Raw genomic sequence first — 22,244 nt, forward strand, 5'->3', positions numbered from 1 at the left:
CTAAATTATTAGGTCCGTCCATCCCTCCCTCGTAATATGTCACAACCATTCCTTGAGTCACATATCCTCATATTATCACATTGACAAACACCTTACATGGTTGTGGGTATCATCCTCCCTTACTTTTATCGTTGGATTTCGTTCTCAATTAGTAATTTCTGTAAATGTTTACGCGTCCTTGCAGATTTATGGGGTGGGAACCAAATAATACGCTATAAGAAATGACGTGTCATATGAACAAGCCGACTTCACTCATGCATGGATGCGTAAAGCATTCGTACCATGAAGAGTATATTTGATTATTGCAACAAGGAGTTGGCCCGGGTTATTCCACCATGACGAACGACTGAATGTCTGTGCAGATAGTCTTGTCATGGCGAATTCTGGTAAGCATTCCATCGCACACTCCATTCATTGCGCTATTCATTGAACTTTAGCGTCTATTTATTTAAAACCTACATATTTCTTCAAACCCCGAAGAGATCAGTATCCAGATGATAACAATGATACAACGAGAAACAAATTCAGGTTAAGATGCCCTTATATTATTAATCCTCTCAGGTAGGTCTTATATTTACAAATACGTTGCTATGTGTACTGAATTTTTGAATTGTAGTTACAGAAGGCCGAATTTTACTACCATTGTATTGGGGCTCTGCTTATTTGTAAATTGAGCTGCAAGATGGCTAAACCAGACAGGTTTTGATTAATTGAAAAGATTACACTAATTGTTTTGCAATCACGCGTGGTGTGAAAGTATCGTGTGCGAGTCTTCCATATATCTGCAGTCCCAGTCATCCTTGACAGAGCCGAGCGTTTTTAATCCATAGTTTTGAACAATTTGGGTTTTGTTGGGGACAATTTGGTTCGTTTTAGACAATTATGGGTTTTGTTGGGGACAATTTGATTCGTTTTTGTTATTTTTCGTATGTCCAAGGGTGTTTTTTCTCGGTTCTCTGTTTAGATTTTTTGTTGGAAGTTTGAGAAATGCTCTGGACCTGCACCACGTAGAGTAGTCTTCTTTTGGCTTAGGTGTTAGTTATTCTGCCAAAATTGCCGAGGACTTACACCTGGACTCATTCATTCAAAAATCATGCCATTCGGGTGGGTTAAGCCACAGCAAGGATGGATACTTGGTGTATGACCCAATATTTGTCTTCGCAAGTGAACCAAATTCCCATTGGCATTTTAGATCAATTCTCGAATTTCAAGTTTTTTCAATTTCCCCAAAAACATTTGTGCATGAATCTGGAAGGACTTCGGGTTTGCTTTCATCTCAGAATTCTTCAAGAATTCAGATCCCTATTTTATTCCTTAACATGGTTAGGAGCATGATATCATCAGCAATGACTGATGTGCTGGATTCTACTCCTAGATAGCGATGTTTTATGACCTCCAAGCTATTCCTTCTGTTTGAAGGGCTCACCAAATGTAACCTGCTTCAAAACTCTGAAATCATAAATGTTTCTTACACGTGCTGTTTCTCTTAAGTATTAAAGCTACCAGTTCTTTTAAAAACAGTTTGTACAGTAGAAACGCTAGCCATAAAATAAAATGTGCTATATACACTAGTATTCTGATGCTTTTGAATAGCAAATTTTAAGTGCAGGCTTTCATTGGAAGGGAGAAATATTTGCAATCCTTTTGTATTCCATAGAATGGCATTGAAGTCTTAAAAATAATTAACATCCGCAAGATTTCTACTTCTCTACCTTAGGATATTTTTCCAACGCGGGTCCTGGCTAGAGAAGTCCGATTCTGTTCTCAAGGGGATCAATTGCCCTCCACCTTTCAACGTCTAATTCTCTTTTAAATATATCCATTAGCCATAGGGAAGAAATTAAAGATCTTAAACGACAATCTACTGAACCATTATAACTGGTATAGTGGACTACTTGCGCTGTATCCTTGTCTGCTAAGGTAAAGTAGTATATTCCAAAAGTTTTACTATTTCTTCTATTGTGGTCATCGTTTGCAGCAGGAGCCAGTTTCCTGCTGGCAGATTTATTATTGTATTTCTTTTCCTAGCAGGGGACTAAAGGTTGCCAAGTTCTAGATTGGTAGGGAACCGAACAGATGAATGCCAAACAGAGTTATAACTTACCACTTACACATCCTCTTACGATGCCCTAAAAGTAAAATGTAATATATATATCCCCTTTCCTGTCATAGAATTGCTCTAGTTTATATTCGGTTCTTTCAGTAGGTGCCCCCACCTGTGAAAGCTGAAGTGATGCATTAAATTTTGTGCTGTTGGGAGCGGACTGAAGTGCCAAGCAGAAGTGGGAAGCAGGAGCATGGAGTGACAATTTCCAGAAATCTCTGAGAATATTTTTCATATAATATGTATTTTAGTATATTTTGATGCATACATATTCAAAAAAACAATGCAGAATGTCAAATTAGTTACAGAAAATATGAAAACATTTTTTGGTGTGACTTCTAGACAAATACTACTTGAAGAAGCTAGAAATGTAATCCATAGTAGATTTAAAATTTAATTGTTAAAGCATCAACTAGTTTGTCCAAAGATAACATCAACTAACAATTATAACATTGCCATCCAGTGATCAAGCCTAATATCCACCTTCAAGTTTCAAGTTTCAACATATAAGTCACACAAAACTTCTAACCTTTTTTCCATCGTCTAATGATAGGAGTAGTAGGAAGTGGTCATGGAACACTGCGACAAGCACCACCATGAGTCACATGTCCCAAGTCTCATTAGCCAAAAGTTCAGCCTCCATGTACTTTAGAGTTGTGGCTCTATTATCCAAATTATCCTTCTCCGGATTGATGTCCCAAGTCCTATATGCTCTATCATTGTTTTCTGCCTCACATTAATGGCACAACAACCATAAGTTTAGTGCACATAAATCAAGCTTTTTGCCATGTTTACATTCAGATTGTTTCTCTTCACACTATAGATGACATTTTAGGTGCTCAAACACCTCAGATCCCTTCCTTAGCAGCTCATTGCTGCCCACTACATCTTGCAACAACTCGATCAGGCCCACCTCAGCACCCTGCCCGCAGCATGATCCTTCAGACTGTCTCAGCAGTCAAGCCCTCATAGGCCTTGGCTTTTCCACACACAGCAACACCCTGTAGCAACTCCACACGACTTGTGCACTACTGCAACCATATGCCCAATTGCTACTGCAACATGTATTCTGCGCATTGTGCTTTGCCATATTATTTAAAACTGGAACCGATGATCAACCCAGTCCACCTATCAAACTGGTTTTTGAACCCGAACTGTAAAAATCAGATTGGTCAGATCTCAATGAATTGGTCTTTAAAAAAATACATGAAATAATTAATTTTTAATGAAAAACTATTAAGATTTAAAACCATGATTCCAAACCAATAGAGACAATATGCAAAGTTTGCTCATCTATATACTATGTAAAGTTGAATATATCAAAATGGCATTGAGTGCAATACATATTAACAACAAAATACATAATCAATGAGGCTCTAAATGGCCACTAAAGTCCAAAAACAATGCTAAAAGCTATGAGACCACTGGCCTACTACATGTCTACATATCAGTGACCAACATGATCACTCCTCATCATGATCAAACTCATCACCACTTCTAGACGTGGGATCATCAACAGGAGCTACATAAACATCATTTGGCTCAAAGCCAAAGGACTCCTCAAACTCCTTTGCAACCTTAGTAGTAGTACTAACAACAACAAAACTAGACATCAAAACTACGAATCACTAATCAACTGATCACTCATCAAACTCATCATTGATTCAACACTACTAGAAATGGGATCATCAACAATATCTACATAAACATCATCTAGCTCAAAGTCTTCAGGCTTGGATTGCTCAACCTTATAATATGGTGGAAATTGAAAATGTTTAACATGCCTAACTGATGATTTTGGTTTGAGTGAAGTTCATCTCCTCTACCTTATAATATGGTAGAAAAAGCTTAGCATGTTTAACCAATTATTTTCCTTTGAGTGAAGGGTACATTTTTGTTAAGGCCATGGTAGAAGGGTTCAACAATCAATACCATCAACATCAACGAAGTTCAACAATCAATGACACCAACATCAAGGTACTTAAAGGGCTTCATGCTCTTGATCAAATGCCAATCTCATACCCTCACTCATGATAGAATCAAATGGAAACATTGCAATCCCCCAACTCCTAAAATCTTGAAAACATTAAGTTTGTTTGATTTCCAGTGAGATCTAAAATTGTAGTTTCTCCATATGAAATACAATGAGATGGAAACCACTCTCAAACATTCTAATTCATTTCATGATAATGTTAAAAATTTAAGTAAAAAGATGAAAATGAAAGATAAAGGAAAACCACTTGGAAAATCACCATCAATGGTCTCAGAATCCCCCACAAATGTGAGATCAACCTGATAATGACTTGGTCGGTTTATGATGGAATTGGTTGGTTTATGGCCAAACCGACCGGTTGACCCCCAAGCCTAATGAATTGTTGATTTATGTGTTGCATCGGGAGGTATACCCAGGAGAAGTCAAGTCGGCCAACTGGTGAAGGCATGTGTCCCTTGGGTTGTCACACCCCTTCAATGGGTATAAATAAGATGTTAAGACGCCTCACTCAGAGACTAATGAAGAGGAAGCCTTTATCTCTCTTTATCATTGAGTTTGACCAACATTCTTGAGGCCGCAAATGTGAGAAATCAACCAAGTTTGACCGAAGTTGACCATAGAGATTTGATTGGATTTGACTACAGGATGTTGACCAAATCTGACTGCAAGATTGAACAAAGACCATAGGCAGTTGACTGCAATTGATTGTAGGCCAAAGTTTTGACTGGAGTTGACTTTTGACTAGTTTTGACTAGCATTGACCAACTACTGAATTTGACCAGGTTTGACTAGTATTTTGACTTGGATATTGGCATATATTTCTAGGAAAATTGTTGATTTCTAAACCTTGTTGATGAATAATTTCTCTTAAGAAAAGTTGTTGAGTTTTCTTCCAAGGTTGGGTTTCCCAGGGTATAATTATTGTCTCTATTGTGCATGGTTGTCTTTACTATTTCTGCTGGATTTGTTGCTGAGTTTTTTCTTTTTAATTATTCTATGATAGCAGTGAAGTAAAATACTATGTGAAAAATATTTAGGAAGTAACTATCTGAGAGAAAATTGTATTCTATTGTACTTGCATAGAATTTCAACATGAAGTGGTTGGTTTGAAACTTTGACCCCTTAGTGGTTCGACCCAGTCGGTTTTGAATATTGTGTGCTCCGCTCACAACCCAATTAGTTGCTTCAACAACTCTAGTTCCTATTGGCACTCCTCCGTTTCTACCCTCGAGCTTTGACCCCTTTGCGCATTACCCACCTTTGCAAATTGGTCCGCGACCCTCTCATGGCTGTTACAGGTTGACAACTGGTTGAGCTTCTGTTGTCCACGTGCTACCAGCTTGCTGTTGCTATTGCCACTCTACCAATAATCCTGTGACACTGTTGTTGGCTGCTTTGTCGGACCTAACACCTGTGCAAGTTACTGGCCTTGTTTCTTCCTCGACTTGCTTCATTGTGATCCTTGACTTCAACCATGCACGATATCCTATGCACATGCTCTACCAAAGTCTGGTGGCTTCCTTTGTGTGTTATCGGTTTGTTTTTCCTCTCAATACCTTCCTCAATGACTATTGCTAACTGTCAGCCCAAAATCTATTCATGAGCCTATCAATTGGCTTTAGCAGCTGCACTCAAACCCACAGTGGTTGGCAACTCACTACGCGGCCCTTGGTTCATTCTTGTTGTCGATTGTCTCTTGACGGTTTCAGCATGATCTTGCGATCCTCTTTTTTTCTTTCTTGCACTTGTTGCATCTAATAATTTCGCATTAGGTGATTGTTGGAGGCTGCAACTGTGGTGGCAGCTAGGTCTTCCATGTCCTCTACAGGTGTCGTTTCTTGCTACGCTTTCCCTTGTCGTTGCATTATGTTGCTCCTGGTGACTGCTTCAATAGCTATCCCTCTTGTCTATCTTTATTGCCTACAATACTGCACTGTCACCATTGTTGGATGCCCTGATATGTGACTTGACTTCTGTGGTTGCGTGAGCCTCAACGGCTACACGCCCCCACCCCATTGTGGCTCGAGCATTCTTGGGCTTGTCGACCTTGGTGTCAAGTTTGATAGCCGCAGGTTGTCATCCACTATGGTTGGTGGCTCAATGTGCTGTAGCCTGCCTTTCCTCAACTCATTGTCAATTGATGGCTTTTCTTTTCTCCCTAAGCTTAGCCCTGTCTTTGATCCCCAACAACTTTGCTGGCCTGATCTGTAGCCCTTGGCGGCACCTTGTGACTTAGCTGGCAATCACTACCACCCGTTGTCCTCAATCTGCCCTTCTCGTGTTGTGGTATGGTCTTGATTAGTGACTGGCGGTGTGTGCTCACCCCTAACTTGCTATGTGCCACTATTGATTGACCTTGGATCCTCTACTGTGCCTGCCACTAGATCTCCTTGAGCAGCTGCCGTGACTCGACTCTCTTTTGTTCACTTGCAAATGTTATAGCCTCTGTGTGGGCCTTTCTTCTTTGCAATCTGTTCACACGTGAACTATGCCGTTCGACCAATCTCTGCCCTCAACCAATCTGTGCTTGGATGACACAAAAAAACTGTGTTTTGTTAGTCCTACGATTGCGACTGTTCCTTTTTGCGTCAACTGGGCTTGTAGTCTTTGTCGCAACTCCTATGCATTTGACCACTCAGCTATGGAAGCCCGAGCTGCTCCCTGTCGGCTATGACTTTTGCAGTTGGTCAGTTGAGTGGGTTGGCAATGGGTCTATGGCTGTTGACCACCACAACTGTCAAACCCCTGCAACCCTTTTTTATTTTTTATTTATTTTTTGTTTTAAAAAATTGTGCTTGCAAAAAAATTTCGGCTTGTATTTTTTTTTCTCCGGATAGTTTGTCCGACTTACTTCGACCCTAATTTTCTTTTTTGTTTGTATGATCATAGTCGAACCTGGCTTCGGTGATTCGGTCCGAACCTGACACCTGTGATTCCGAGATCTATTCAGAGTTCTGGCTCTAATACAATGTTAGTTTTTCCAGCAACCCAACACCTGATATTTAATTCTAAGCAATAGATTATTGAATAAACACACAACTAGGTTCCTAACAAAAATATTTAGCGGAAGCAATTGTGGAGGCATGAGTTTGATTCTCTATGCTTAGTTGCTATCAACAATTTGCTATGTGTGTACAAGTAATAGGTCTACAAAGCCCCAACGATTATTGGAGTTATCATGCACTCTTCCTTGGATAGCCAACTAGCTAACTACACTATATTATCAACACATGACATGGTGCTAAGAGCCTCCACTTTCTGCTCTAGTTAGTTTCCACTCTACCATCCAACATATCTTCTCGAAGGAAGGTGGGTCATCCATCAATAGTTACTTTAACCATTTTGCAATCATGTGCTTTTACTTAATGTTATGGGCATACTAATATGGATCAAGGGGAAAACTGGATGATTGACCGATATTGACTATATTCTTGTTCCCTCACTTCACTTGGGAGGTTAGTCTTTGACTCTAGTCTAGTAGGACCTCCTCTAAGGACTTAGGGTTTAGGAAGGGCACTATTGGGGAGGCACTGATTAAAGTAACATGTCCATGATTATTGCATGCTTACCAGTTCCCATATTTTCCCCTATTCATCTCTATTCTTCCTATTGGTGGTCATTAGTCATTGGGATTGGCACCCTTTCATCCTCATCCTTGAGTCTGGGCCCATAAAATTTTTCCCAAGAGGTTGATACAACTAAAAGAAAGATAAAAGCATAAGAAAGGCTCAATGAAAGAAAAGGATAAAATACAAAAGACGACTGGGACATTTGATTAACGTGTGGGCAAAAGCCTAGCTTGAGCTCTAACCCCCATTAGCCATCACCCAGTTCCTCAAGCACATGATGCTTCATCTATAAAAGGAACTCTTGTATTGTCCCAACCCTAATGAACGATAAACTAATTCATTATTAAAGAATAATGAAAAATTTCAAAAGCAAGCTTAGGGTTTTGAGCTATGCACCCAAATTAAAACAAATTATAAAGAAGTAAAAGGCTCACCAAAGGGATGGAAAAAGTAGGCTAAGGAAATGTGTAACTCATGCCTTCACGATTGCTCCATCCTTAGATCTATACACTTAAGGTGTTTGACCTCCATTAGCTAGTCATTTGGCTATGGCACCTTGCCTTGAAGTCTTTTCCACTCCGCAACCACCATTCTCACACACACCTATCAATTGACGGGTTTGTTACTGCAAAATCTAGCAAGCCTAGTGCAAAGCCTCACTAGGTGTTAATTTTAGGCAACAGTGCTATGTTCTATGCTTTAGAACAATTTTACTTCAATTTCTTTTGTTAGCCCAACATCAATATCTAGTTTAGCAATCACATCAACATGATAGTAAAATGCAGATAGAACATAAACATAAACAGTGGAAGACAAGCCAAGACAAGAGGACAAAAGATGTGGCACCAGTCAAGGACAAACCCCAATGTGGGGAAACCCTTGATCAATTCTTCTTATAGTCTTCAATAGTTCAGCAGAGAGAGATAGTACAATTTACAAATTTGATAATTTATAACAACAACAAAAGAGCCAAAGTCAACTTTGGTCAACAGGGCAGATTTGACCCTCAACAATTTGGTCAACTTCAGTCAACTTTGGCCTCCAAACAACAAGATGAATCAGCCCGCAAAACAATTCGAAATCAGCCTAGTCAAAATCTGGTCAAATAGTCAACCTGTGGTCAGCCCTAGCTGCAGCCAATGCTGGTCAAAGTCAACGAATTGCCTCAATTTCTTTGCCCAAAAATGTGGCCTGCTGGGATATAAATTCTCCACCAAAAATCGCAGTCAAAGAGGTCAACGCTGCTGGTCAACGCTTGGTCAAACTGTCATAGAAATTTGGTCAACGCCCAAAACAGAGATTCGTCCTCCTTTCCTTCGCATGTGCGAGAGAGATGCTGCCCAGAAATGTGTACCCAATCAATGAGGAGAGAGAGATGTGTAAAGATGAGTGTGTCCAAATGAGGAAGAGGCATCATGTATTTATAGCAAATGTTGAGGATGAATAGATGTGACTGTTGGGCTTCTAAGCCTACATGAGTTTGCTAGCTGACCTTGGCAATTTGTCCATAATCAAAATAAATTCATAACTTCATTTATACATGTCAGAATCAGATGATCTCTAGATCAAGCCTACAACTCTCGGAGAGAGGAATCCAAGAAAAATATCAGCTGTCATAAATAAGATGACCCATGTGGAGTTTGGCCCTAGTTTCCAATTTTAACACTAGGCAACCTAGGTCAAGGGCAACAAAATACAACCACCCACTGTCAACTCGATGGTTTGTCTTTTGCTCTATTGTGGTTTATGAAATCCCCGTAAGGGAGGCTTCCCTAGAGGCAAATCCTAAGGCTTGGATGTTCAAAGATAGCCCTGAAAGGCATTTTAGGGTTTGAGAAAGAATCACCCAATAAGTATTCAACAAATAAAGAGAAGGGAGAGAAGAAAGGGCAAGGAAAGAACCTACCAAACCTTGGAAAGGTTGAGATAAGAAGGCCTGAAATTTCAATTAACGTTCCTTAGGACCTTGAAGAAGAAAGGATTTGCTATAAATTAGGGTTTGAATGGTTCTTAACAGATAGGGAGTGTAATGGCATGTAGCAAAAAATAGATAGAGGAAATGACCTCAAAATATTGATTTACAAAGGGCCAAGGTCATCAAATAGGCAAGAGAGCTAAGGATAAATAAAGATTTTCACCATGCGCTAGCTTACAATAGCTAGGATGACATCACCCTCAAATATTAGGTTTTGTATGGTTTTAATGCTAGATTTTGCATGAAATAAATATCCAAAATAAAGTCTAAATTAAGAGCAACATTTTTATCCAAAAATTATTCAATTTCATCCATAAAATAAGAAGCCCTAAATTTACCCTAACCCTAACTTTGCCTAGGAAAAATAGATAAAAGAGAGAGAGAAGGTAGATTTTATTAGGTTTTGAGTGATCAACACACCAATGGCTAGTGCCTTCTCCTAGGGCTAAAATGGAGTCAATTTCATAGATCAAATTGAAGAAAAAGGAAGTTTTATGGAATAAAGGGGAATGCCCTGGGTCTCCACTTGAAACCCTAGCTATTTCTTTTGTGAGGGGAGAAATTAAATAATGCATGCACATTCAGAGTTGCATTATGGGCTTTGAAAAGAACAATTTTGCATACAATATTATGGCAAGATTTCATAAAATTTGTAGCTTTTAGTCACAACACAAAGAAACCCTACTTTATTACATGAAGCATGCAAAATTTCAATGATAAAGCATTTAAAACTCACAAAATTCTCCAAGAGGCACCTTCTTTCCACCCCAAAGAAAGATCTTCACAAAAAGATTTCCAATCCAAGAACTCACACCATGAAAAAGACTACATCTTGCCAACTAGAGCAAAAAAGAGCAACTCGCACTCTCTAGCGAGGTGATACGAGAATTGTTTGTGTGATGATGAGAAACAAGAATGGAGTGATCCTCTACTTGTATGAGGTCAATCACTTCCATTAATTTTCCGAATAGCTCTATGACAAGTTTAATTTTGAGTAGACATGAAGAAAATGGGTTACAAGGCAACCCAATAGCTCAATACAATAAAATATGCCACTAATTGCCCACAAGTGTGGGTTGAAACTCCTAAACATGATGTCATGCCCTTTTTAGGGCTAATAAAGCTCCAAAATGCAAGATAAGGGCTAGATGCATTTCCAGCCATCATTATCAACCATGAATTGAGGAAGAGTCCTTAAGTTAAGCTTCAAGAGTCAAAACATCTTCATGTGTCCAAAAGCCAACTCTGGGTGTCCTACGTCATCTTCATGTGTGCCATCGAGATAACATGGTGCAATCTCTCTCTAGTGTTGGGGCTCCATGAGGTGGTACAAGTCATCCGTAATCATCGTGAGGATCATCACCATCATCTGGACTCCAAATTAAGGCATGCCCATCAAAGAGTGTTAAGGCCAGCTTGTGGGCATATTGGGTCCATTGGGTACATCATCAAAAATCTCCAACACTAAGCAAAGTGAGCTCAACGTTTCAGCATCCGGGGGTGCTTTGAGGTGTCAATCAATTGCTAGAATCATCGAAGTGCCCAACGCTTTGTTGTGGAGGGGCAACGTTGCATTTGCAAAGTCTTCACTGCTCTCTGAAAGTGTAGTATGACTTAGGCGTCATGTGGAGTAAGCATGGAATACGTGTGTCCCCAAGGCCTTTGCTGCGTTGTCACTCTGTGAAGGCCCACCTAGCAAAACCATCTCAATTTCAAGTGAAGCAACCATTCATTAGAGACAATGACCATAAATGCATCATAGTGGACCATACTTAATTGTTAAGGGCATAGTAAGACTTCAAATCAGGATCACCTTCAAATATCTAACTAGACCAAGTCTCGTAAAAGTGTTCCCTACCTTGTTAGAGGTGTTTAGGTAATCAACACTATTATGTGCTTCTATCCCTTAAGGAGAGGTGACATGTCCAAGGTCAACACTTCAATTCATAGGTGTTTGTGATAATGGTGGCAATGGAGGGGAAATACTTCAAGGCTATGTGTCATGGCCAAGGGATCAGCTGATGAAGGTCCACATCCTGAGTGTATAAATGTATGTGTTGATATGTGTAACTAGGCTAGGTCTTCATAAAATATGAAATGTACTTTTGATTCCTGTATATTGTAAAAGGAAAGAAAATTGATTATTGTTATTTTTGTAGCATGGGTTTCATGCTCAAGGTCTTTTATTTAGAGGTCAAGCACCCATTGAGTGCTTCTAGGGTTTGTCCTAGGGTCAAGAAGTCAAAAGATTCATTGTCATATGAAGAAGACCCCATCGGGCACATTGTAACTTGTAAAAAGAATTATTTTTGTATTTAAAAGTGTCAAAATACTTTCCAAGACCAATTCGGCTTGGCAGCTAAGAAGTCGACCTCATTAGGGCATGTTGTCCTCCTTGGAAGCCTATATATAGGAGGGAACTCGACCTCCTATGGACACTCACTCATCTTCTCATCATCTAAGTGAAGGAGAAGCAGAAGAAGGCTAGTGAAGAAGGAAGAATGCTGAAGGATGAAGGTTTGGGTTATTTCTCTCTCTCTCTCATGTGCGAAGGAGGAAGGCTAGGGTTTTGATGCTACAAGGTCGAAGTTGAGGAAATTGCAGAAAGAAGGTTGAAGGAAGGTCTATTAGGTCACCTACAAGCCCTAGAAGAAGGAGAAACCCAAGCGAAGGTAAAAGGAAGCCTTCGAAACCCAGAAATTGCTCACATGTGTGGAAGCAGTGATTGTTGCAGGGGCCAAAAATTTCAGACTTGCAGTAGAGGTCGAAATTCTGTAGTTGGGGGTTGAAGTTGTGCAATTGGAAGAGATTTGACTGGGTTTGACTTGGACAAAGGAAGCACATCATCAAGAAGGTTTGACTTGGTCTTGGAAGGGTATTGGTCTTGGTCTAGAGGTCTTGGAATTCGTCATTTGAAGAATCTATAAGAAGAGGAGATTTGCGGGTTTTCCTCTCAAGTGGAGAGGTTTTGGCCCTGGCTTGCAACCTACATCCTGTGTTCTTGTGTATTGTTGATCTTCTTGTTTTGGTAGTTGTTTGATGATAAGAACAACATAATAATAAGAGAAGAAGTTAATAATCAAGAAAATAAAAAATACATCACAAGCAGTTATCAAGTTGAAGAGAAATCATCCTAGTTGCAGCCCTTTAGATTTCTCAACATTGTATCAGAGCTAAGGTTGGCTAAGGGCATGACGAAGATCACTACATCCTTGAAGAAATCATTTAAGCAATGTTCTATGGTGGCAAGTCATATCAAGGCATTATGGAATCTCCTATTATCAATCAAGAATAGTATGACCAAGACTTCTACAAAGGAAAAAGGGTTATTCTCAACACTTACAAGTACGTTTGAAGATGAAAATATTTGGGTAATCGACAGTGGAGCATCAAGACATATGACAGGTGAGCACAAACAACTAAAGACCTTATCAAGAGGAAAATCTTCCTACTCTGTTGAACTTGGTGATAAGAAGAGCTATCCTGTAAGAGGAATTGGATCAACTTCGCTGGAGCTGGAAAATGGAGGAAACATTCATCTCAATAACATTTTGTTCGTACCAGGTTTGCAAAAGAACTTACTTTCTATTTCATGTCTAGAAGATAAGGGAGATAGAGTCGCTTTTATAGATGGAAAGGTTGTGGTATGGGATAAAAGCTCTAGCATTGACAATGTAAAAATCATTGGGATTTGTGAAGGACTGCTCTCTCTCAAGCTTTGGTTCACATTGAAATAAGTCCATGTGAACTTTGGCATAGAAGGTTTGGAAACCTTCACTACAAAATCTTACCAACTCTAAATTTGATAGTGAATGGCATCCCTGAACTCAAGGAGGATCATGAAGGAGTGTGCAAGGAATGTACATTAGGTAAAAATGTTAAGAGACCATTTGGAAGCAGTGCTTCAAGGTCAAAAGAAATTCTAGATCTCATTCACTCTGATGTCTGTGGTCCTATGTCTATAAAGTGTCGTGGAGGTCATCTATACTATGTAACATTCATTGATGACCACTCAAAGAAAACTTGGATCTATTTGCTGAAATCCAAGGATGAAGTATTCGACAAATTTCAAGAATTCAAAGCTGAAGTAGAGAACCTTACAGAAAGGAGGATAAAGGTACTAAGATCATAGTCCCATTTGATACTGAATAAGATGGAATTGCTGAACGAAAGAATTGATCAATTGAGGAAAGTGTTAGAGCCATGTTGCATGATCAAGACTTGCCTAAATTTCTGTGGGGTGAAGCAACAAAAACCGATGTGTATGTTCAAAATCAAAGTCCTCACAGATCACTAGATAACATGACTCTTGAGGAAGCATTCACTGGGAAGAAACCAAGCGTAGAACATCTCCGAATATTTGACTGTGCTGTCTATATTCACATTCTAAAAGATAAGAGAAAGAATTTGGATCCTACAAGCATGAAGGGAATATTTGCTGGCTATAGTAGTACTTCAAAGGCATATGGGATCTATATAAAGGAAAAACACTGAATAGAAGTGAGCCGAGATGTGATCTTTGATGAAATTCTTGCATTCAAGAAATTAAAGGATCTCCCGATTTACTCTGATGATGAAGAACTTCCAATATTTGAAGAAGAGTGCACTAGGGAGGAAGAAGATTGAAATCATGAAGTAGGTCCCAGTGAACTTGTGCAACAAGTCATCATCCCTGAGAGTAGAAAGAGACCTAATTAGTTAAAGTCTACTCTTCTAGATGTAGAGGGACATGGAGCAGCCAAAGGTAAATTTAGGGAAAGTAAGAAGCCTAAAAGATATTTAGGGTATGTAGCCTATATGACAAAATTGATTGAAGCAAAACCATCCACTTTTGAAGAGGTTGTCAAACATCAAGAATGGAAAGATGCCATGAATGAAGAATATCAATCAATAATGAAGAATGGAGTTTGGGAGATCATTCCTAGGCTTGAAGACAAATTTGTGGTAACTTCCAAGTGGCTCTACAAGATTAAACATGCAATAGATGGAAGTATTGATAAATATAAGGCAATATTTGTGGCTAGGGGTTTCTCCCAACAAGAAGGCATCGATTATGAAGAGACATTTGCACCTACAACAAGGTATACAACTATACGATCGTTGGTCTCTTTGGCAACATCGATGGGATGGAACATCCATCAAATGGATGTCAAGACAACATTCTTGAATGGTACTATCAATGAAGAAGTCTATATAGAACAACCCTTGGGATTTGAAGTAAAAGATAGAGAGACTCATGTCTGCAAGTTGAAGAAGGCACTTTATGGCCTTAAGCAAGCACCAAGGGCTTGGTATGCAAGGATGGACACATACCTACAAAGATTGGGCTTCTCGAAGAGTTTTGCTGATCTGAATCTCTATATCAAGGTTGTGAAGGATGAGCCTGTAATCATTCTTCTATATGTGGATGATCTTCTCAGGTGTGGAAGGCAGTGTTCGAGTGGGACGTGTCCCCCCACCTAGGAATCATGATTCCTCTATCCCTTGCGCTTCGGGGACGTGGGGATGTCTGGGGGTTGTTTCCCGACGTTCCTAAAAAAGGAAACACACGAAAACTCCAAAGAGGGTCGTTTCCTCCCAAAAAAGGAAACGTTTCCTTTGTTTCCCAAAAAATTGAGGTCAAATAATTTTAATAAAGTCAAAGCCTAGGAGAGTGCCTCCTACTGATGATCTTGAAGTAAAGAATGGGTTCCTAGATGTAATTGCAAAGATGTACAATGAGAATGAGGGGGAAAAACTTTAAATACAATTTGTTTAGTTTGCATCTCTTAGTGGCCCCTTCAACACACGTGGTGCTCGGGTAGATCGCATAGATCTAGCCCAGGATAACTCGATTGGTTGTTGGAGGAAGCATTGGGATGGTGCTCCAAAGCTCAAACATCTAGCTATGTGTTTGTTGTCTCAGATTGCTAGTTTCTCTACAACAGAGAGGAAGTGGTCCACATATAGCTTCATCCACTCTATCAAGAGGAACAAGCTTACCTCTAGAAGAGTGGAGAAGTTAGTTGCTGTGCATAGTGACCTACTTCTTGAGCATAGGAAGACACCTGAGTATTTGAAGGGACTAGCAACATGATGGGATGTTGATCCAAAGGATGATGCAGTGGTAGATATGGAGGAGGGACTTGATGAGACAAAAATGGGTTGGTTGGTGTGCCACTTAGCATGTTTGAGATTGCAAGTGATTCTGATTCAGATGGTGACATGGTTGATCCTAATTTATTCATGCAGCAGCTGGAGAGACTAGCGGGGCATTACCTTGAGCAATTATGCTCATTTGTCATTTGATATGTTCTTATGTTATCTACTTTTCTGTTTCAGACTTCAGTTTGTTTTGAATCTTGATATATGATATTTTAGACTTGACGCTATAAAAATTTAAATCTTGATGTATCAAACCTGACTTTTATTTCAATATTCAGTATTCGCCATTGGAACTTTAATATGGTTTAAACTTTTATTTTCATTGTACAGTGTTACTATTACATGTATGTTTGTATCGTTTATATGATTCATCGATTTATCCTTTATGATGTAAGTGTTATATAATGATAAAGACAATTAAATTATAAAATTTCAATGATATATTTGTAATTTTTTAATATTTTTATTTTACTATTTTTGTCGGGGTCCCTTGTGTTAAAGACCTCGATGTTCCCCCATGTTTCCAAAAAATTGGTGGTGAGCTTTTGCAAAGGTTGCTCCTACATATGCCCGCTCCCTCGTCCCCACATCTTGGAAACTTGGTGGAAGGTTGCAATTAAGAGTGTAAAAAGCAATTGGCAGCATAATTCTATGAAGGATCTAGGGTTGATGCACTATTATTTGGGGTTGGAAGTTTGGCAAAGGCCCTGATGAGATATATCTAGGTCAAGGAAAGTATGTGATCGAGATGCTGAAAAAGTTTGACATGATGGATTGCAAACCTATGATAACCCTTATGATCACAAACTTGAAGAGGCTAAAAAGTTTTGAATCAAGCCCTGTGGATTCAACAAGGTATAGGCAATTGGTTTTCTCACTAATGTATTTGGTAAATACTCGACCAAACATTTGTTTCGCAGTGGATATTCTCAGTCAGTTCTTGGTAGAACCCAAGCATGATCATTGGATAACAACCAAACATATACTGAGATATCTGCAAGGAACAATCCACTACTTCCTAAAGTATGATAGAAAGAATGATGTCCACTTGACTGGATGTACGGATTCCAACTGGGGGGCAGTGAGATGGATGGGAGAAACACTACTGAAGGATGTTTTAGTTTGGGATCCTCCATGATATCTAGGATGAGTAGAAAGCAAGAATCAATTGCTTTGAGTAGTGCTGAGGCTTAATACATTGCATTTGCAGCCTGTGAGTAAGCAGAGAAGTTGTTTGGTTGAGGAAGCTGCTGTCCGACTTGTTTGAAGGACTGATGGACCCTACGGTGATACATTGTGGTAACACTAGCTGTATAAGGCAGTGTTATCAGAATTGGACTGGAACTGGTGGAACTTGCCAGTCCGGCCTTTTTTGGCCCAAACTGGTTCGAACTAGAATAGGCCGGTTTGGTACCGAACTGGCCGGTTCAGGATTGGTTTCGTGCAGAGAAATTTTGCCTTTTTTTTTTTAATTTTTTAAGTTTTTAGTTGGTTGACACACTTCTTAGTCTCCCATAGGCTAGCCTAATATTCAAGCCTATGACCCTCAACGTAATAATCAAGCCTATGGCCTTAGTATTGCTATGCAATTCATGGTAATGTTAAAATCTTAAGGTAAAAGGATGAAAATGAAAATTTTTAACATTACCATGAAATGACTGAAGATGTTTGAGAGTGGTTCCAACCTCATTGGATTTCATAAGGAGAAAGTAGAATTTTAGATTTCACTCGAAATCTAGTAGACTTAACAGTTTTTCAGGATTTTAGGATTGGGGGGATTGCAACATTTCAATTGGATTTTGTCATGTACGAGGGTATGGAACTAGTATTTAATAAAGAGCACCAGGCCCTCTATGTACTTTGATGTTAGTGGCATTGGTTGTCGAACCCCTTTATCATGACTCTACTAAAAATATACCCATCAGTCAAACAAAATCTTAACATGACATGCTACATTTTTTTCTATCTTATTTTAATGCCTAAATGGTTATATTGATGGCAAAGACCCCAATATAGGCAATGATTTTGATGATATGTAGGCATATTTGTAGAATGATTTTTTTTGGATGCTAGAGGCCATCTAGAGCCTATTTGTTGATGTATTTTCGGTTCAAAGATGGATTGCACTCGATGCTATTTTGGTTATGTGCACCTTTGCGTGCTATGTAAATGAGAACTTTTGTATATTTGTGTATAAATGGTTTGTATTCATATGGATGCACATGAATATATATGTTTTTCTTTAAAATATGAATATTTTATGTGTTTTTGGTAAATCGTCTTTTTTTGTTTTTGTTTGTTTGTTTGGTTTTCTTTTTTTTTTTTGTTCCAGTTTTTTACCTGTTATGACCTTTTCCCGGTCCACAAGGTTTTTCGGTTCGATCACCAGTTCAGTTTTGATAACATTGGTATAAGGTTGTCTGAAGACCCAGTGTTCCATGGAAAGACAAAACACATGAATAACAAGTATCACCACATACGAAAGCTGGTGCAAGATGGTGTGTTGTAGCTATAATATGTCTCCACTAATGAGCATGTAGCTGACATTTTGACAAAATCTCTTCCTAATAAGAAGCTTGTGTATTTGAGAGACAAGCTTGGATTGGTTGATATATCCTCCTTAGTTGAGAGGGAGAGATAAACACATCATTCTTGTCTTCACTTTGTGAAGAAAGAATGGAAGATTGGGTAAACATCTGGTTTTCGATACTCTTTGAGGATGAGGTAGGGCATCCAAGATGTAAGAGTAGTTGAAGAGGAAATTCCTTGAGGATGTGTTATTCCAAGATAGAATTGTCCTAAAAGGACATGCCTTGTGAACACTTGGGTGGGGTATGTGCTTTGAAAGACAATGATGATGGTGTCTATCAGTCATTGGTCTCGCCAACATTGTGCTCTGATCTTGTGGAGAGATAGAGTTGTTAGTCAAAGCCTTGCTATGTGACAATGCTCGTTGGTATGATACAAAGAGATAAGCTGAAATGGCTTATGAGGTGGCTTACCAATCTGACTCTTCTTATGAGATCTGTTCAGTTTGAGAATGCCCATGTACCATTATGAATACCTCCCTAGTTAAGAGGGAGTGTTGAAATGTGAAACTAGGTTCGGTCTTCATAAATATGAAATGTACTTTTGATTTTTGTATATTGTAAAAAGAAAGAAAATTTATTATTATTATTTTTATAGCATGGGTTTCATGTTCAAGGTCTTTTGTTTAGAGGTCAAGCACCCATTGAGTGCTTCTAGGGTTTGTCCTAGGGTCAAAAGTCAAAAGAGTCAATGCCATATGAAGAATACCTCATCAGGCACATTGTAACTTGTAAAAGGAATTATTTTTGTATTTAAAAGTGTCAAAATACCCTCCAAGACCAAGTCAGCCTGGCAGCTAAGAAGTCGGCCTCATTAGGGCATGTCGTCCTCCTTGGAAGCTTATATATAGGAGGGAACTCGACCTCCTATGGACACTCACTCATCTTCTCATCATCTAAGCGAAGGAGAAGTAGAAGAAGGCTAGTGAAGAAAGAAGAAGGACGAAGGACGAAGGCTTGGGTTATTTCTCTCTTTTTCTCTCACACGTGTGAAGGAGGAAGGCTAGGGTTTTGATGCTGCAAGGTCGAAGTTGAGGAAATTGCAGAAAGAAGGTTGAAGGAAGGTCTATTAGGTCACCTACAAGCCCTAGAAGGAGAAACCCATGCAAAGGTCTAGGGAAGCCTTGGAAGCCCAAAAATTGTTCACATGCATGGAAGCAGTAATTGTTGCAGGGGCTGGAAATTTCAGACCTGCGTAGAGATTGAAATTCTGTAGCTAGAGCTCGAAGTTGTGCAACTGCAAGAGATTTGACTAGGTTTGACTTGGATAAAGGAAGCACATCATCAAGAAGGTCTGACTTGGTCTTGGAAGGGTATTGGTCTTAGTCTAGAGGTTTTAGAATAAGAATCTATAAGAAGAAAAGAGATTTGCGGGTTGTCCTCTCAAGTGGAGAGGTTTTGGCCCGTTCTTGCAGCGTACATCCTGTGTTCTTATGTATTGTTGATCTTCTTGTTTTGGTAGCTGTTTGATGATAAGAACAACATAATAATAAGATAAGAAGTTAATAATCAAAAAAATTAAAAATACATCACAAGCAGTTATTGTTATAGATCTGATATGAAAATATATGATAGTAATAATATATCCAAGAATAATCACCCAAAAAAACAAGATCTAATCTAAAAATGTATGGTAATAGAAATCAACCGAAGAAATAACAAGATATGAATATAGATAGAAATGATTCACTTTATTGATCAACGATTCACTTTATTGATCAATCTTTAAGGTAGGGCAACACCATACATTTACTTCTTAAGGAAGGAGAACACTCCGCAAGCCATATGCTTGTTCATACAATATTCCTTGACATCTCTCAATGGGGAGTCTCTAGCATCTATATAGGCCTCATACATACAATACCATGGGTCATTACCATGGTTCCCTCAATACCATCTATCTAATACCATGGGCCCATTACATTATTATTAACTACTTGTGGTCCCTTACATGATACAGATTAACCACCTTATTTATTACTATGGCCCATCCCATTATTACATTATTCCCTTGGGTACCTCCCTTTGTACCCCATATTATCCCCCCTAGGTACACTACATTCCACGCCCCTTAACATGTTTTGTTCCCAAAACATGGGAAGAACACAAATAATAAGATTTACTCAAAAGAGTAGTCCACTGGTACCATGCACGTGCATCTAGCCATCCAAGAGAAAGGTGAACCTTCGATCTTGCTGGTGCCTCGCTCGCTTGAGATGGAAGTTGACCGTGGCAACTCTTCTGTGTTGATGTGTAGTAGGTGGATCTTCGCTCCTCTCTATCTGTCATGCGGGGGTTGTTGTCCTTGTAGCTAATTTGTTGCCATCTTGTTGGTTGTTTTCTTGCAGGGTGATATGGGTGATGATATGTTGAAGTTTTAACCCACGGTGTCTTTTTATTTAATTCACCCCTTACTGGAGCCTCACTGTTATCTGGTGCATGTTGTGGTGCCTTATCTTCCAATATTACTTCAACTACTGAGCCCTCATCTGATGTATCAGCACCTGTAACCTTTTATGCTTTAGCCTCTGTTTGTGTTTGATTGTCGATCATCACTGGCTCATCATCTGATATGTCAGCCCCTGGAACATCTTCTGCTTCACCCTCCTTGGACTCTACCTGTTTATTGATGGAAATATCCTGTAATGTAATTTTTTTTTTGTTTTATATCAGAGCTTCAGGAATTTCTTCTGCATATTAATATTTATAGTACCCACCGATTCCATCCAAGGGTATCCCAAAACAACATCCATGTTATCCATATATGAAGTATAAAAATCACCATGCAACACATACTTATCCATTGAAAGCTTCAAATCTTAAAAACTTGCACATCCTGTGTGTTTTCAATGTGTTTTGCTAGCACTTGTAATTTTTTTGCCAAGTTGACATTTATGAGATTTTGCTTGCAACTCGGATTTATAGACATAATGATTTTCTCATTCTGAATCAATCCATGAATCTGCAATAAGGATATACCAGTAGGAAATAACCCCACATGTTTCCCCTTATCTTGTTTTCTAACCTGGGACCATTTTCTAAAAGAAGTTCTTCTAGTTTTTCATGAGGAAGTTGCACCACTGAATCGTCAAGTGAGTCCCACCATTTAACAGCTTCATCTTTTAGATTAAATAGCAGGTGACTTACTCAAAATTGTTTGCGTCGAGATTTGTGATATTCTATAAATTCTTCAATAGTAGGACCCTTATCATTCATTGTAAAAAATTCCTTGCTAGAAGCCATGAAGGTTTGGAAAAAAATTCACGTACTTGGCTAAAATTTGAAATGGCCACAATTCCGTCAATATTGCTCAGAATCCCTATTATGACCTGTTTTCGAAAATGGAACAACCATTCTGCATCTTCCCATGTGGTAGAAATCTCGATCTAGGCATTGGAATTTCAGATCCGCGCTGCGGTCTTTCGCCGTCACCAAAATTTCTGAAAAAAGGGCTGATTTTAAATCAGCGATATTTCCCTCATCCGGACTCCGATTCGACTGATTTTTTTTTTTGAATTTGGGTATTTTTTCACAAGCAATCCAGATCTACAATTAGATTTTGAAGATTTTACACTAGAACGTATAGATTTATGTCGCAAACCCGCCGACCCGGAAAAATGTCTACAACCCAACTGATTTTTAAATCATCAATATCTCCCTCATCTGGGCTTCGATTCAGCCGATTTTTTTTTTTGAACTTGGGTATTTTTCACAAAGAATCCAGATCTGCAATTAGATTTTGCAAATTTTGCCCCAAATCATATAGATCTGATCTGCAAATTTGCCGCCCTAAAAAAATGTCTGCAACACCACTGATTTTTAGATCAACGATATCTTCTTCATTCGAACTCCAATTTGGCCGATTTTTTTT

General features: G+C 39.0%; 1 protein-coding gene across 1 annotated transcript in view; it reads left to right on the forward strand.

The window, feature by feature from the left end:
* The first annotated feature begins 230 nt into the window (after positions 1–230).
* LOC149249109 (peroxisomal membrane protein 13-like) overlaps positions 231–22,244 on the forward strand; it is a 194,842-nt gene continuing 172,828 nt past the window's right edge. Inside the window, exon 1 of the mRNA XM_089458636.1 lies at positions 231–386. Coding sequence (XP_089314762.1) covers positions 374–386 — 13 coding nt within the window. The 5' untranslated portion in view covers positions 231–373. The remainder of the gene's footprint in view (positions 387–22,244) is intronic.

This window comes from Pinus tabuliformis, chromosome 7, assembly GCF_031772625.1.
Source record: "Pinus tabuliformis cultivar Carrire ecotype Pingquan chromosome 7, CPIR1, whole genome shotgun sequence".
Classification (NCBI taxonomy): Eukaryota; Viridiplantae; Streptophyta; class Pinopsida; order Pinales; family Pinaceae; genus Pinus; species Pinus tabuliformis.